The sequence below is a fragment of the Orcinus orca genome, chromosome 11 (genome assembly GCF_937001465.1).
Source record: "Orcinus orca chromosome 11, mOrcOrc1.1, whole genome shotgun sequence".
Classification (NCBI taxonomy): domain Eukaryota; kingdom Metazoa; phylum Chordata; class Mammalia; order Artiodactyla; family Delphinidae; genus Orcinus; species Orcinus orca.
In genome coordinates this window covers 6,108,413-6,125,764 of record NC_064569.1, presented here as the reverse complement: position 1 = coordinate 6,125,764, position 17,352 = coordinate 6,108,413, and the positions used below count along the sequence as shown (strand labels likewise).

At 51.9% G+C, this 17,352-nt stretch overlaps 1 protein-coding gene across 4 annotated transcripts in view; it reads left to right on the top strand.

The window, feature by feature from the left end:
- Positions 1–17,352, top strand: part of VWF (von Willebrand factor) — a 144,941-nt gene that overhangs the window by 124,913 nt on the left and 2,676 nt on the right. For all 4 annotated transcript variants that reach the window (XM_004279025.3, XM_033404274.2, XM_049694497.1 and 1 more), the window contains 7 exons: positions 3,845–3,955; positions 6,355–6,535; positions 7,509–7,549; positions 8,044–8,160; positions 12,050–12,148; positions 12,840–12,968; positions 13,498–13,537. In XM_004279025.3, coding sequence (XP_004279073.1) covers positions 3,845–3,955; positions 6,355–6,535; positions 7,509–7,549; positions 8,044–8,160; positions 12,050–12,148; positions 12,840–12,968; positions 13,498–13,537 — 718 coding nt within the window. The remainder of the gene's footprint in view (positions 1–3,844; positions 3,956–6,354; positions 6,536–7,508; positions 7,550–8,043; positions 8,161–12,049; positions 12,149–12,839; positions 12,969–13,497; positions 13,538–17,352) is intronic.

Sequence of the window (17,352 nt, the reverse complement as noted above, 5' to 3'; positions counted from 1 at the left end):
GTTCTGCCCAGTTACATTACTATTATCACTGCATCATTATCAGTAGAAAATAATGATAGAAGCAGAGGAGGCAGCACAGGCAAGTGCACGCGTGTAGCGGTTGCTCTTGTAACCGCGGTGCAGAGCAGCCTCTCGATGCTTCTTTTCGGAAGCGTGTGTGGTTTGGTGACGGAGGGGAGCGCCTGGGAGTGAATCCACGGATGGGGGAGTCTGTTCAGGTCATCTGCGCACTACCTGCCTGGCTCATGCTGCGGAGAAGCAGGGCTGCCGGCCCCCTTGCGAGAGGATGATGCTGTGGTTCCAGGTGTGCCTTTGGGGAACACTAGGCTTTGGAAACCAATCGGTCTCCATCTCCTCCCACAGGCCATGGGAGGCAGTGGAAATAACTTGCTATCAAGTAAAGAGAGTGGTGTTTAGAGGTTGTTTTTATAAAATGGGCCCCCAGTATGTTTTGTGTTTTGGTAGGGAGTTTTGATTGCAAAGAATGGAATCCACTCAAGCTAGCTAAAATAAAAAGAGGGGGAGGGACTTCCCAGGTGGCGCAGTGGTTGAGAATCCACCTGCCAACGCAGGGGACACAGGTTCGAGCCCTGGTCCGGGAAGATCCCACATGCCGCGGAGCAACTAAGCCCGCGCGCCACAACTACTGAAGCCTGCGCGCCACAACTACTGAAGCCCGCGCGCCTAGAGCCCGTGCTCCGCAACAAGAGAAGCCACCGCAATGAGAAGCCCGCGCACCGCAACGAAGAGTAGCCCCCGCTCGCCACAACTAGAGAAAGCCCGCGCGCAGCAACGAAGACCCAACGCAGCCAAAAATAAATAAACAAATTTAAAAATAAATAGAAAGGGGATTTATAGGAAAGACAGGGATCACTCAGAAACGAAGTGCAGGGCGTGCAGGTGGGCCCCGTGGTTGTACCACTTTTCTCTCCGTTTGTCCCGTGAGCCCCTGTCTCCGCTTCTCTCTGCCCATCCGTCCGGTTCCTCACTGTGGGCCTGGGAGGACGTTTCGCTTTCTCAGAAGCTTCATTTGCACGTGGCTTTATGGAACCTGGCTTCAACTCAGTGTGGCTTTTCAGGTCCAGGGTTCGCCCCGTCCAGTCAGACCTGTTCAATCTGTGTTGCTCCAGAGATGAACTTCTCAAGAAGAAAATGGATGGGCTCAGCTCGGCCCGTGGACTCTGGGTCCTCTGTGCAGTCCCCACTCTGGTCCATCAATGCAGGGCACGGGGTGTGAACCTGGCTGTCTAGAGGCCAAGGCGCTGGAGGCGGCTTCAGGAAGATGGTGGGTCCCGAGGTCAGAAATGAGGGCAGGGGGTACCACGTCCAGAACTCTCGACCGGATGATGGCTCTAGGGTGGCGGAGTGGCCTGTCTTAGAGACAGAATGTTCACACCTTCTGGGAGGAGAAGGAAGCACTGAGGTTTAGTTACAGCTGAGGGAGGCTGGGCTTTGGTCTGTATTGTGTGTTGAAGTGGGAGCTTTAGGGAACGGCCTCAGGCTTCATTCTTCGTAGAGGAGAGGATCAGCTCGGGTCAGACTCCAGAGGCATTTAGGCTCACTTACCTGGATTCATTTGCTGTCTAGGCTGTGACAAAAAAAAAAAAAGAAAAAAGAAAAAAGAACACTACCACCATCGCCCTCTGATTCTTCCTTTGTAAGCCACTGTCTGCAGAAATACGCTTTCCCCTACCAGCTCCATAATTAATCCTCTACGCTCACATCGGAAACGTGACGTGAGATAAGCAAAGGGCGTTGCTGGTGTCCCAAAGAGTTTCATAGGTGTACTATGGCCTTGCTTCTGCGTTGACAGCAAGAGGAATTCCTGCTCTTTTGTATAAACCTCAGAGGAGTTTTTCTTTGAAGGCTTATGACCCTTAGACCCCGGAGTCAGACTAAATTGTAGCTTCAGGAACTGTGTTCTGAGCGACTGAATGCAATCCATTATGTTTTATTCATCCTCGTGATACCCCTCCAGAAGGAAGAAGAGGCAGGGCTGTTCTTCCCATTGGCCACTACACTGAGGCTCGTCTGAAGCCAGCAGACACGTGCGTGTCCTGACTCCCAGGCCGGGGCCCCTGCTGCTAGGCTGGTACAGCTGGCCACACGGGTGTTGTAAGGGCCAGGACGACCCGGCCAAGAGACAGGGGCCAGCGCTCCAGGCCTCCACCTCTGTCTCAGCTGTGGCAATTGTGCTGTTAAATCAGTGAGGAAGTTATTTTCCAGTGGCATCTGTTTCCAGCTTGGGTGGATATCAGACCTACTCAGTTCCACTCTTAATTGGGAAACCAGTGAAAACAGGATAGAGAAGAGGGTAGGGAGAAAGGTCTGAGATGTCTGTTTTGGACAGATATAAGCTAGAGGGTTTGGAGGAGTACGGGAAAAGAAACAGAGATGAAAATACAGGATGAGCCCTGGTTGTGCAGGAGGAAACTGTGGAGGGGAATCTTGCAAAGTCGGCAGCCCCAGAACCTGGGGGCGTGGCCGGGAGCACCTGAGCACGAGAAGCAGGTAGGGCTGTGGGAACCAGGCGTCCAGCCTGGGTCACCCATAACCCGCAGTGTATTTGCCCGTGGTGGAGGCAGCAGAAAACATAGAGTATGCACAAATCCAGACCACTCAGCACCCCGAGGGGGGTGCCCAAGGGTGACTCTAGATCCCTAAGGCATCGATGTCTCTGTTCCAGGCTCCCTCGTGTCTGTTTCTTTTGTGCCATTTTGAGTATCCTGCCTTGTAGCGGAGGGCGTGGCGGAGGGCGTGTCGAGTGTATCCTAATTTGTTGGCGCCTCCAAAGCACCTAGTACATCATAGGTGCACGATAACTAACTAGCTCTCCGCTGATCAAGGACTGAGGGCAGCTCACTGGGCACCGCTGTGACGCAGGTCGGGGTGTAAGTAGGTCCCGTGGAGATGCTACAAAGTTGAGCCAGGTCTCTGGGGTCCTCGTGTTCCCCCGGGAGAGGCACCACCTGGGATGATACCGAGTGTTGAGTGCGTCCTCTGACTGGGCCCTGCTTGTGAGCGCTCTTGGGGAGCAGAGCGAGTGTGGTACCCCCCCCAATCCCGAACGGCTGCGGCTGCAGTTCGCCCTTCTCTCCGAGATGCTGCACAGCCCTGGTTCTTGTCCCTCGGCCCCTGGGACAGCCTCACATGTCATCGTTTTGTCTGTTCTTTGTACGTCGCTTCAGAGTTTTCATTGGAGGATTTCAATCCAAGTTCCCGATGCTTTGACCAGATTGGAGGACCTCCAAGAGGGGGGATAGGCTGGCAGACTTCAGACTTGCAGGATGCTGGCCTCCCTGGCAGGCTTTCTGGGGAAAGTGGGTCTCGTCTCACTGTGCCCCATAAACTACTAGGTAAATGTCAAGTGACGACCTGGGGAAGCCCAGCTCTGCACATTGCTGAGAGGTCCTGGGGTCAAGGCACTCATGTTGTGCAGATAATTAGCCCTGTTAGGGCAGAGCCGGGACTCCAGGCTTCTGGAATGTTCTCCCCCAGTCAGTGAGGGACCCTAGATTTGGGCTGTGATGAACATCAGCGCAGCGGCTGCTTCTGAGTGAGCTCTGAGCATCTTTACTACTCCCATGGACTGGCTCTTCTTAAGTGGAAGTTTGCAGAGGGCAGGCTTGTGTCTCTTCGGCTGGTGTAAGACCCATAGTGACTCAGTGGGTGACGCTTCCTGACCACTTAGCATGATCGAGGGGCTGGTGGAGGGCAGAGATGAAAACATCCGGTCTAGCTGTCCCTCTGCAAGCCCCAGGGTTCCGTACAGCTGCCGAGTGGACCAGAACACCTGTCTTTGCTGCCGGCCTGTCCTGACGCTCCACCCCTTGTGTGTTTTCAGGGCTTCACTTACGTTCTCCACGAAGGCGAGTGCTGTGGAACGTGCCTGCCATCTGCCTGCGAGGTGGTGACCGGCTCCCCTCGGGGAGACTCGCAGTCCTCCTGGAAGAGTGTAGGTCTGGGCCAGGGCGGGTAGGAAGGAGGGCGGGGGCCTCACCAGCCTGGTCGTCCATCTGGGGTCCGGTGCTGCCCTTGGTTCCGTCCGTAAAGTAGAGGCTCATTCCCTGCCTTTTGCTTTCCCCACGGAGAGTTTAATGCGGCTGTTGGTTTATCCAGATGTCAGCTGGGATCACCTTGCTCCCGGGGAACTAGTTAAAGTTGCCCCAGACTTCCCGTTGTGTGGATTTTGGGAGAAGCCCAGTTCCCTCCCTCTGAGTTCTGTGAACGCCTGCGGGTGGGGGTCATGTTCTCCTGTTTAACCTGTGAAGCTGAGGACCTGCTTCCGCCGATGGGTGGTGCAGGGCCGTGTCGTGGGCCTGGCACCCTGCCACACCGGCCCAGGCGGCGTCCTCTGACCTTTTCACTGGTTTCTGTTGGAGAAATATGTAACCCAGAGAAGCAAACTACATTTCTGTTCCCAGGGCCCCCGAGCCCCCTTCTGCAGCTCTGGCTGTAGCCCCTGGGCGTGTTGGCAGCCCCCGTCTCCCCACCCTTGTCTTCTCCTGCCCAGCCCCCACCCCCAGATCCCCTCCCCTGACACAGAGCAGGGTCGCTTCTCCTTCGTGGCCCAGAGGCGCTCACTTTGACTCTGGGCTCATAAAGCCGTTTTCTGAAGCACAGAGGATCCCTCCCCGGGAGTCAGTCGTAGCCCACATGCTAGGATGCTACCAGTCCTTTAACTCTGATGGATAAGGATGAAGTGGAAGGGTGCTAAGCCCTGGAATCCTCAGGATGTGGATGCTGGGAGGGGGTGAGGTGCACCTAGGGACCTTCCCCTTCTGAGTCCTCCAGCGAGACCAAAACACACTCTGTTTAGAAGGAGGGCAAAGGGTTACCTGTCCTGCCCTGAACGTGCTCACCTGCTCACCTCCTACCCTGGCCCACCAGTCTCCTCCTCCTTGGTGGTGACAGACTGAGTTTCCCACAAGGGTTCCCACCTCCCTCTTCTAATTCTGGTTACCTGTGGATTTCCCTGCTGTGTCCCTCCTCTCCATGCTTTTAACCTCTTTTTTCCCCAATCCATCCTAGGATCAGGCTGGCTTTGCACCTCCTCCCCAGGGCCAGAGACTACTCCATCCTGGTTGGGGTTGACAGCTGGTCCCCTTTTTTTTTTTTTTGTGGTACGCGGGCCTCTCACTGTTGTGGCCTCTCCCGTTGCGGAGCACAGGCTCCAGACGCGCAGGCTCAGCGGCCATGGCTCACGGGCCCAGCCACTCCGCGGCATGTGGGATCTTCCCGGACCGGGGCACGAGCCCGTGTCCCCTGCATCGGCAGGCGGACTCTCAACCACTGCGCCACCAGGGAAGCCCTGCTGGTCCCTTTGAGGCTCAGCATCCTCTTCACCGCTCCCCCCCGCCCCCCACCCGCCTCTGGTCTCTCATCTGCCTCCAGGGCTCCCTCAGCCCTGACCCGCATCAGTGTTCACAAAAGAGTTTCCCTTCCCAATTCAAGTCTCCATCTTACCTACAAGACTTGCGGGTCGGCAGTGGCTCTGGGGGGCCCAGCAGGTGTGGTAGGGACAGGTCCTCTTGATGCGCCCAAAGCTTGGCGGGTACGTGGTCGGAGTGGGGCGTGGCCCGCAGCGGGGAGCTTTGGTCGGGGGGAGTCAGAGGGGGGTCAGGAGAGAGGCCGCAGTGTGTGGTACTTTCTGCTTCTCTTCTGGAAAGAGAAGAAAGGCAACAGGGGCCAAGAGACGTGGCTGGGCCTGGAGTGGGCAGGCCAGGTGCCCCCGCTTGCGTGTCTGGGAGCTGGACCACACAGACCGTGCTCATGGTCACGTGTTGTCCGGGCAGAACCTCCGCAGGGACTTTCTGAACCATGTTCTGGACACTCAGTGGTCCTTGACTGTGGTGCCCTTGGGGACAGGCCGCCTGTGTGCAGCCTGGGAGCTCAGGGCAGATTTCAGAGCCGAGGGTCAGACACCGGCATCCCCGGCTCTCACCGGCTCCCTGTACCAGAGGGAAGCAGCACGAGGTTGGGTGCTGGGCTGAGTTTCCCTCCACATCTCCCCTCCACTGTCTCCCCATGCAGCCGTTCCTGGACACTCAGCTCCCAGCCGAGCCCAGGGTGGAGGGAGCATCCTTAGGTGTCCCCAGGTGCTTCCTCCGGTGGCTCAAGACTCTGTCTTGGGAGCACACGGGGCTCTGAGCTAGGATCTTGGTCAGGGTGACTCTGACCCAGACTCACTGAAGGACCCGGATGAGCTGTCCCTCCCTCTGTGCACCTCACCCTGTGGGCAGGGCTTAGCTGTTGAGCCGGGCTCACCTCCAGGACCCACACCAGCTCCTGAGGGGGCCGCCCACTCCCAGCGGGACCTTGGCCCCCTGACCAACTTGGGTGCTCCGACCACAGGTTGGCTCTCACTGGGCCTCTCCCGAGGACCCCTGCCTCATCTACGAGTGTGTCCGAGTCAAGGAGGAGGTCTTCGTGCAACAGAGGAATGTCTCCTGCCCCCAACTGGACGTCCCCACCTGCCCCTCGGGCTTCCAGCTGAGCTGTCAGACCTCGGACTGTTGCCCCACCTGTCACTGCGGTAAGATGTGCTACCAAGCCCGCCTTCAAGCCTCTCTCTCCTCTAAGGCCCCCGAATCCTTGCCTTTTGAGCAGCTCAGGGAAACGGGGAGGATCAAATCTCTCCATTCGTTGCTAACACTTCGGGGAGAGAGCAAGTAAGATGAGGGAAATGGGACAATTTCCTGAGGGTCGTCACTGTGTCAGCGCTGGTTTTGTACCCTGTCTCATGTCATCCTTATGACAATCCCATGAGGTGGGTACCATTATACCTCCCTTTGCTCTTGTGAGTTAGTGAGTGGTAGAACTGGGCTTGGACCCAGGCTTCTCTAATTCTAGAGACTTCTTCTCAGTCATTCGGCTGGAAAAGGTATTCCAACTGCCCATCCCCTAACCCCACCAACCAACCAGCCAACCACATAAACAAACAAACCAATCAACCAACCAGTCAACCAACTAACCAACAAACCACACAATCAACCAACCAACCAACCAAATAAACCAACCAAGCAACCAACTAACCCACCCACCAGCCAACTAACCAACCAGCCAAACAACCGACGGCAGCAGCAGCAGCAGCAACGCAGCAGCAGCAGCAGCGAACAGCTCTCGCCACCGCGTCCTGAGCTCTGTGTGTGATTTTATCTCGGCACTTAAAGTTTCCAGAGTAGAATGTCTTTCTTTGACAAGCCCAAACATCCTCCCACTCACCCCTTGGGTGTGAATCACTTAAACAAGTGCCCTCCCCTCGAGGACTCCAGGGACCTTCTCCCTGCGGGCTGGGTGGTGGGCAGCAGGTAGCTGCCCTTCCTCAGCGGGCCTGGGGCCACTGTGGCCACGTGGGCTCCGGCAGGAGGACCCACAGCGCCTGGCGCTGGGTGGGGAGAAGGACCGGCAGGTGGAGCAGGGAGGCCCAGCCTGGGAGGAGCAGCTGGGTCGTGGGCCTTCACCAGCTGTGCTCCGCACACTCATGCCCTGTGCCTGTCTCTCCCCAGAGCCCGTGCAGGCCTGTGTGCTCAACGGCACCATCATCGGGGTGAGCTGCCGCCTTCTCCAGGGCGCCTGGGGGGCAGGGATGGGGTGCTGTGGGAAGGGTGTCATTCTAAAGTGCAAGTGAAAGGAGCCGGGGGGCCTGCCCCACCCACACTTTCCTTTCCTCCAGGGCTTCCCAGGCATCCTGGAGTGGAACCCCTACCTCACCGGGGCCCGGGCCCCGCCTTCTAGCGCTCACATCCCGGCCCCAGGCACTCGAGCGTTTCTTCTGTGCATGCTTCAATCTGCTCCTCTCCCTCTGCCCCAGCTCCCTCTCTGCTGGGAAAGCCCTCACTCTTACCATGCCATCCTTGAGGTGGGGTGGGGAAGGGAGGGAGCAGACCTCTCGGGACAGGAGGAGAATCAGGGTGATGGATCCTGGCAGCTTTGGGCAGCCGGGCCCCCATGCCCAAGGCAGACGGCTCACAGGACTGAGGGCAGTGGAGGGTCGGGGGTTCCGGGTGCCAGGAGGCCTGACCCTGGTCCCTTTGGTTCCAGCCCGGGAGGAGTCTGATGGTTGACCTGTGTACCACCTGCCTCTGCACCGTCCAGGTGGGGGTCATCTCCGGATTCAAGCTGGAGTGCAGGCAGACCACCTGCGAGGACTGCCCGCTGGTGAGAGAGGCTCATGGGGGCCTGGGGGTGGACTGGGTACTTGTGGGACCCAAGCAATGGGACCTCACCGGGCTCGTTAAATAAAAGCTTTCGTGATTTTCTGATTATGGACATATTTGACAACGGTAAGGAAGAGAATAAAAGTCACCTACCCAAATTGCATTTCTCAGGTATAATTATAATTTAGTTTTGGAAATTCAAACATTTTCTTCCTGTATTTGCAAGGCTTGTGATACCATATTTACAATTCTGTATTCTTTTTAAGCAACATACTACTGTTCTTTGAAAACATTAAAAATTAGTCAACAAATATTTATCAGTGACTAGTCAGTCCACAATTACTTATCAGACACTTGCTATGTGCAGGGTTCTATGCAGCATTCTTTGAAGGGGCTCTGCCTCAGCATATACTTTTATTGTTGGACATCGCGTTTTAATAGTTCACCCTGCCAGCTCACGATGACTGTGTTTGCTCAGAACACCTCTGAGGGTGGGATCTGGGAAGTGGAATCATCATTTCTAGTTGGGTAGAAGAAAGCATGCACTTCACTATTCTTATTGTGACTCTTAGCCCCACCTCGCAGAGCTGGACCCAACGCTCTGGAGGATGCCTTGGTTTCCTCCGCAAACTGCCTTCTGCATTTGGGGCTCCTGCTGTCTCAGAAAATATGGTTGGTCAGATGAGTTTCTTGTGAGCTAGATGCACAGAATACAGTCATTGCTCTTTCAGATGGTGGGGCAGTGGGCGGGTTCTGGGCGGGGTCGGGGAGGAGCGGAGCGGCACAGCGGCCAGAGGGGAGGGGTGATGCGTGGGTTAGGGACAAGGTTAGGACAAGCTGCTGGTGTGGTCGGCGCTCTTGAGGTCGGGGAGTGTTCTGCACCTGTGCCCTTCCTGGCACTTGGCACCGTGTGAAGCTCCAAGTAGGGGCTTAATAGCATATTTACAAGGGGAGTGAAGGGGTCCGTAGGAGACACAGCTACTTCTGATAGAATGGCTCAAGGAGAACATTCCTGCCTCAATTAGAAAGAAGCCAGTGAAGTATGCCTTTTTGCTTTTTTTAAATTTAAAATCCCAGTTGTTTCAGGGTTTCGGATTTAGGCGTGTGTGTGTGTGTGAGTGTGTGAGTGTGTGTGTGTGTGTGTGAGTGTGTGTGAGGTAACTCCCCTGCATACATCTGGGCTTGAATATGGGATGGAATGATGCTGTCTGGAGTCTTTGGCATCCCTTTAACTGGATGTCCATGGAACTACAGTGGATGCAGGAAGCGGTCCACGCTAAGCTGTCCTGAAGGAGAGTGTTCTGGGGAGGCCGGGGGTGGGGGCGGTGGGGACGAGCCCACTAACTCTCTACCTGCGCCCTCTGGTGGTCAGAGGGTGGCACGGCCACTTCCTCTGCGTCCATAGAAATCCAGCTTTAGAATCCAGTCCAGACTTAGGTTTCTAAATATTTTTAAATTCATGGCCCCTTTTGGTCTGTGTACTCCTCCTCCTCGCCTCCAAAATTCCTCTGTCTCCCCAGGGATCTCCTCCCTCTTGAGATCCCTGAGATTAGCCCTGCTGTGTATCTCTCAGCCTTTGCTGAGCTCTGCCTCAGATGCCCCCGTTCTAGCTCAGCTTACCTGGTCTTGTCACGTTCCTCTGCCATGAAGGGCCTCCGTGTGGCCTCCTGCAGGTGGGGAGCTGTGGTGGGTCAAGCGTAGGCTGGTCTGTGTCTGTTTGAACTGCCGATGTCAGATGGAACTCTTAGCATCATCAGAGACGTGGGGCCTGTGTCTCCTTAAAGGGAGACGACGCTTATACCTAAAAGGAGCCCAGAAGCCGGTCTGTGCTGCTGGGTGGTAGAGACAAAGGAAGGCTTGAGGAAGAGAGGTGGCACTGACCAGGAACCTTGAGAAGGCCTCCCAGAGGAGCATGACCATGGGCTGACCTTGAGCAATGACCCCCCAGGAGGGGGCACAGGGACAGACTGGCATTTAAGCAAGAGTTAGAAAGGGGCAGCGGGGAGATAAGACTGGGGTCCTTGAGCAGCCGATGTAGTTTATGAAAAGGGCCGGGAGACACCTGTGAGGAGAGTTTGGGGGGCATCGCTGGACAGGGGGAGCAGGGCTAGTTGGCTGCTCAGACCTGAGTGAGTGAGCCTGTGGCTGGCTGGGCACCCGGCGGCTCCTGATTGGATGCTCCGGCAGAAGTCTGGTCAGCACGGCCCTCCGTGTCCGTCTGGCAGCTGTGCGGTGCGTACCCCGCCAGCAGGGCTCAGACAGGCCTGTCACCAGTGCAGCTGTGTTCTTGCCTTGCGGGGTCCGTTCTCTCTGTTGCGTCCTTCCAGTGGTTTCTGCCGTGTTCCCTGTCCTCCCGTCCCTCTTCCCCCGGTCCCACAGCACCTCTGAAATCATCGCCCTTCCTCTCACCTTCTGCCATCCTCCACTTTCTCCTGTCCCTTCTTCTCCCACAGAGCCTACCACCTTTCCCTGTTCTTCGCTTCACCGTGCCCTCTGCCTCTCTGGGGTGAGGAGTGTGCGTCCACCGCCCCATCCCTTCACTTTGCAGACCCCTCCTCCATTTGTCCCCCACCCCTCACTTCTCTTGTAAAGATTTTGGGCACGTTCTTCTCCTTGGGCCTGCTGAGCGGAGGGCATTTCCTAGTGTCTTCTTCTAACACTCACTAAAAACTGCCCCAATCCACGCTCCCGTGAAATCGTGCCTGATTTACGCCTCATTTTATTTCCTCTTTCTGACTGCAACCGCTCACATACATTCATGATGTTTTTCCCATCTCTTTCTTCCTCTCCCATCCACCTCGGTCCACACCTGCCAGGAATTGTGCGTTTTTGAAAACACAGTTGAAGCTCACGGTGAAACGTGACCTGATGGCCTCAAATGTCAGCAGTGTCCTTCTGAGGGTGTGTGTGGCCTGGGCTCTCTCTCTGCGGCTTCCCTGATGAGTTCAGGGGATGCTCATAGACTCCTAACCTCCCCAGCTGGTTATGAGCTGTCAGTCGGAGTGCAGTGAGCAAGGGGGCAATGTGAGAGGACCAGGTGTTCTGTCCGGGGCTCCAAACTGACCTGCTAGAGATTCATAGTAGAAAAACCTCAGGACCCCAAGGAATGAATCTCTAAGTCATTACTAAATGTAGCAAAATGAAAAAAAGAATGACACCGTAGCTGGTCTTCACAGAACTAAATTTATTCTTTTAAACACCCCTACCTTCACCCCATATGAGGAGCCAGCTTGTCCGTGTTCTGGGACCGAGCCAGCATGGGCACCTGTTACTTGTTCTCACTGCCCCTTGCTGCAGCAGGGACCCTAATAAAGCATTGCCTGAAAAAACCAACCAACCAACCAAACAAAACCAAAAAAAAAACTTTACGAGATTTAGTTCTTTTTTTTTTTTTTTTTTGTGGCACGGTGGGGAGAGTTAAAAGAGCTTTAATTTTAACGCAGTGACGAGACAGCTGATGATCACTTTTTGGCTTTGTTAACATGGTTTAAAATACTTCGCAGAATAAAACGTTGGCCACCCTATGTTGTCTCCCAGATTGGGGGGGCGTTTTTGTGAAACAGTGAAATCAGCTGCTGGATTGGCAGGAACGGAGGTAGGAAGACAGTTACTACCGTGACAGAGTCCAGCGGTGGGTGATGATTTCTTGGATCAGGTGATGACAGAGGACCCTGGCACGACAAGCTGTGGATGAGCTCAAGATGCAGTTTTTGGCAAGATCTGGTGATGAGTGGGGCAGGGGGGATAAGAAAAAGAGAGGACGCAAGGATGACCCCCAGATTTCTAGTTTGAACAGCTGCTTAATGAAACCATTTACCATTTGGCCTACTTTCGATCGGGATCTTAGGGGGAGGTTTAAACTAAGGCTGCTTTTTCTCCTGGTTACACAGGGTTACGAGGAAGAGAAGATGCAGGGCCAGTGCTGCGGGAGATGCCTGCCTATGGCTTGCACCATTCAGCTACGAGGGGGACAGATCATGATGCTGAAGGTGTGTGTGGGCAACTTAAACTCAGGGGTCTCCCTACGACCACCGTCTGGTTTCCTATTTGGGGATATTTTCTTCAAGGAAGAGGGACTGAGTTTGGGTCAATATTGACTTCCTTTTGTACCTAGTTCTGATTTCATGAGGGAAAGATGGGTGACCTTTAGGAAGTACAGCATTCTCTCTTAGATTTGGTTAATTTGTCACTCTCTGTGACAGAAGTTGGTGTAGGGCCCCGTGACTGGGAGTGAGTTGATCTTTAAGATTTTCTCCAGCCTTGATGGTCTATGAGACTGGCCAGGCAATCAGGGTGACACAGACTGGGCTCTATGAAAGCCAGAGTGGGCTGGTGGGGCTGGCAGGTGGCGCCTGGCTCACCTCTAGTTCAGCTACTGATGGGCCAGGGCCAGTTTCCCTTTGCTGTGTCTTAATTCTTTAAGCTGTTAAGTGGTCAGTAGAGTTAGGGATGCCCTACATTTATGCAGCCCCATTCCCAGTTAACAAGCCGTAAAACTGGACTCCACCTCCGTTCTGGGTTCTGGGTGTGGAGACGTTGTACACACTGCCTCGGTCTTGTTCTAAGGTCCCCTACCTTGTCTCAACAACTCCAAGGAGTCAAGGTCATAGCTTGAAGTGGCTTTGGACCCCAAACACCGTCTTCAGATTTGCTCTGCCCACCTCCCCTCTTTCCTTCCAGCGCGACGAGACTCTCCAGGATGGCTGTGACAGTCACTTCTGCAGGGTCAACAAGAGAGGCGAGCTAATCTGGGAGAAGAGGGTCACGGGCTGCCCGCCCTTCGATGGACACAAGTGTCTGGCCGAGGGGGTGAGTAGCTGGGGCTCAGGCCCTGCTTTCCTCTTGACTGTCTCCATCTTCGACTCTCAGAAGAGGGTTCTTCTGAACAGTGGTCCAGCTCTGCTGTTGGACACGTGATTCCCAGTGTCCAAGGAGAACCCTGACCTAGTTTAAAAATCAACGAAATTACAAAATCAAAGCCTGATGCAGGGACAAAACTCTCTCAACTGTACCATATGCTTTAAGAAAACACCTTCCTTTGAGGGAGACTGGATCTGTGATCCTTGATTGGGATGGTGAGAGAGCAAACTGATTTCCAGCCTCCCCTGGGAATGATGATCCTGGTGACTCAGCTGGAAGGGAATTCGGAATCATCAGAATCATTTCGGCCTGGCCAGGTGGGGTGGTCGGTCTATTCACATCTGTGATGGGAAAACCTGTTCATTTCTGGGGACTGAAGCTCAGGACTGTGAGTCCAGAGGAGGACTTGGCCTGGAGTGACTGAAAGTGTCCACTATGTACTATTTGTGCCTAATCTGGGACTTTGCTGTTTTCTTAGGGGAAAATCATGAAAATTCCAGGCACATGCTGTGACACATGTAAGTACCTTACCAATGGCTTGTCCCTTGAAATCCATCAGGCGAAGTCCAGGGACTGTTCTTTGCGATGAACTTTCTTCTGGAAAGATATTGCAGTCACTGTGTTCAATTCTGCAGGGCACTTCCACCCCACCCTGCGTGTCCTTGGACTGCCCCCTGCTCAAGCCCCCTTTCCAGATGCCTGTGAGGCACACTCTTCCTCCTTCCTTCCAAACTCCTGGCAGTCACTAGCCTCTTACCTGCCTTTCCCCTTGCAGAGCCTTGGGTTGGTCATAGTAGTCCTATCATGAGAGAATGTCTTCCCTCTGCCACCAGAACTCCTGAAGACAGGCACCTTGATTCATGATCTCGACAGAGCGGACATTCAGTATGCCTCTAATCTTTGGGTGTCGTGCAGCTCTCCCAGAGAGAAAGGGAAACCGGCAGCTGGCTGTGGGGCTGCAGTGAACACAGCCTTCTCGAGGATTTATGAGGCTGGTCTCAGTTTTATTAACCTCGTCTGCTTCACTCTCAGCTCCTCTTGACCTTGCAGTTGTGTTGTACTGGTTGGTCCCAATAGTTACGGCTGCAGCTTTGGAGACGGAGCTCAAGCCTGCCCACCAGACAGCATCTCACCACATGTTCTTGCGTTCTTGTTTCCATGAGCACAAGTACCTTTCAGAATCCCAGTGTTAGTGCTGTATTCTCTGAATGTAGAATTACTTGCCTGGACTAATATTCTTTGTCTTTTAGTTTAGTTAGTTTTGGGGTTCACGGGCCCATGTTCCCATGTTTATTTTTGGGTAGAGAAAGGAAGAGTAAAAACACGAATATCTTCAGCGTTCAGTCATTCATTCTTTTCTTGACAGTCCCTGTAGTTGCTGTAACCAACTTGCAGATTGTGGAAAACACACTCTGAAAGCATCTTTTTCTATGGTTCTTGTCTGCATGGTTGAAGAATGTGGTCAGGAAACCATCAGAGGAGATGCATTCTCTCTAGGCCTGCTGCACATGGAATTGGGCCGAGGCTGTTATCTTCAAAACTAGCAGCGAGGCCAAAAGGGGCCTGTGTTGGTCTGTGCTTTCAAGAGGTGGGGACCTTCCATAAGGAAAAGAAGCCAGGCTCAGGGATTTAAATCTACAGCAAAAGAATATAGTGTGTTGGCCTCAATGTGTTTTCCTTTTTCACCCTCTTAATGTGGTTGGCAGGCTTTCACTTTAAAATGACATTATTTGGGAGTTGGGAGCCCAACTATTAGGTAGTTAAAGTTGATTTAGATTTGGAGCCATCCAGGAATGGAAAACTCCCAGCGTTTGGATGGGCAATAATGAGGTGGCATTAAATCTTAGATTATCAGTGGGCCAAGGAGAGGTTCAGATCTGAGTGCTTTTAACCCCTGTACATAAGGAGACCCATGCTAGCGACCCAGAGGTAGCTACACCCAAAGGGAAGATTCCATAAGGGCTCCTACGATCAGCTCCCACAGAGACAATGACATTTGCAGGGATGGATAGAGATTAATTGTATTTCTTAGCTACCTCATTGCCCGTCAGCTTCTGGATATTGTTATAAGCGCAGGAGGATTGCTCTGATCATTATGGTTTTTATTTTATTATTTTTAACATCTTTATTGGAATACAGTTGCTTTACAATGTTGTGTTAGTTTCTGCTGTATAACAAAGTGAATCAGCTATATGTATACATATATCCCCATATCCCCTCCCTCTTGCATCTCCCTCCCACCCTCCCTTTCCCACCCCTCTAGGTGGTCACAAAGCACCGAGCTGATCTCCCTGTGCTATGCGGCTGCTTCCCACTAGCTATCTATTTTACATTTGGTAGTGTATATATGTCAACACTACTCTCTCACTTCGTCCCAGATTAGCCTTCCCCCTCCCCGTGTCCTCAAGTCCATTCTCTACGTCTGCATCTTTATTCCTGTCCTGCCCCTATGTTCATCAGAATCTTTTTTCTTTTTTTTAGATTCTCTCTCTCTATATATGTGTTAGCATACAGTATTTGTTTTTCTATTTCTGACTTACTTCACTCTGTATGACAGACTCTAGGTCCATCCACCTCATTACAAATAACTCAATTTTGTTTCTTTTAATGGCTGAGTAATATTCCATTGTATATATATGTGCCACATCTTCTCTATCCATTCATCTGTTGATGGACACTTCGGTTGCTTCCATGTCCTGGCTATTGTAAATAGTGCTGCAATGAACATTGTGGTACATGACTCTTTTTGAATTATGGTTTTCTCAGGGTATATGCCCAGTAGTGGGATTGCTGGGTCATATGGTAGTTCTATTTTTACTTTTCTAAGGAACGTCCATACTGTTCTCCATAGTGGCTGTATCAATTTACATTCCCACCAACAGTGCAAGAGGGTTCCCTTTTCTCCACACCCTCTCCAGCATTTGTTGTTGTAGATTTTCTGATGATGCCCATTCTAACAAGTGTGAGGTGATACCTCATTGTAGTTTTGATTTTCATTTCTCTAATAATTAGTGATGTTGAACAGCTTTTCATGTGCTTCTTGGCCATCTGTGTATCTTCTTTGGAGAAATGTCTATTTAGGTCTTCTGCCCATTTTTGGATTGGGTGGTTTGTTTTTTTGATATTGAGCTGCATGAGCTGCTTGTAAATTTAGGAGATTAATCCTTTGTCAGTTGCTTCCTTTGCAAATATTTTCTCCCATTCTGAGAGTTGTCTTTTTGTCTTGTTTATGGTTTCCTTTGTTGTGCAAAAGCTTTTACGTTTCATTAGGTCCCAGTTGTTTATTTTTTCTTTTATTTCCATTTCTCTACGAAGTGGGTCAAAAAGGATCTTGCTGTGATTTATATCATAGAGTGTTCTGCCTATGCTTTCCTCTAAGAGTTTTATAGTGTCTGGCCTTACATTTAGGTGTTTAATCCATTTTGAGTTTATTTTTGTGTATGGTGTTAGGAAGTGTTCTAATTTCATTCTTTTACATGTAGCTGTCCAGTTTTCCCAGCACCACTTATTGAAGAGAGGCTGTCTTTTCTCCATTGCATATTCTTTCCTCCTTTATCAAAGATAAGGTGACCATGTGTGTATGGGTTTATCTCTGGGATTTCCATTTTGTTCCATCGATCTATATTTCTGTTCTTGTGCCAGTACCATACTGTCTTGATTACTGTAGCTTTGTAGTATAGTCTGAAGTCCGGGAGCCTGATTCCTCCAGCTCCGTTTTTCGTTCTCAAGATTGCTTTGGCTACTCGGGGTCTTTTGTGTTTCCATACAAATTGTGAAATTTTTTGTTCTAGTTCTGTGCAAAAGGCTATTGGTAGTTTGATAGGTATTGCATTGAATCTGTAGATTGCTTTGGGTAGTAGAGTCATTTTCACAATGTTGATTCTTCCAATCGAAGAACATGGTATATCTCTCCATCTGTTTGTGTTGTCTTTAATTTCTTTCATCAGTGTCTTATAGATTTCTGCATGCAGGTCTTTTGTCTCCTTAGGTAGGTTTATTCCTAGGTATTTTATTCTTTTTGTTGCAATGATAAATGGGAGTGTTACCTTAATTTCTGTTTCAGATTTTTCATCGTTAGTGTATAGGAGTGCGAACCCTAGTGTGTAGGGTTTGTCATACATGGCCTTTATTATGTTGAGGTAGGTTCCCTCTATGCCTACTTTCTGGAGAGTTTTTATCATAATTGGGTGTTGAATTTTGTCGAAAGCTTTTTCTGCATCTATTGAGATTATCATATGGTTTTTATCCTTCAATTTGTTAATATGGTGCATCACATTGATTGATTTGAGTATATTGAAGAATCCTTGCATTCCTGGGATAAACCCCACTTGGT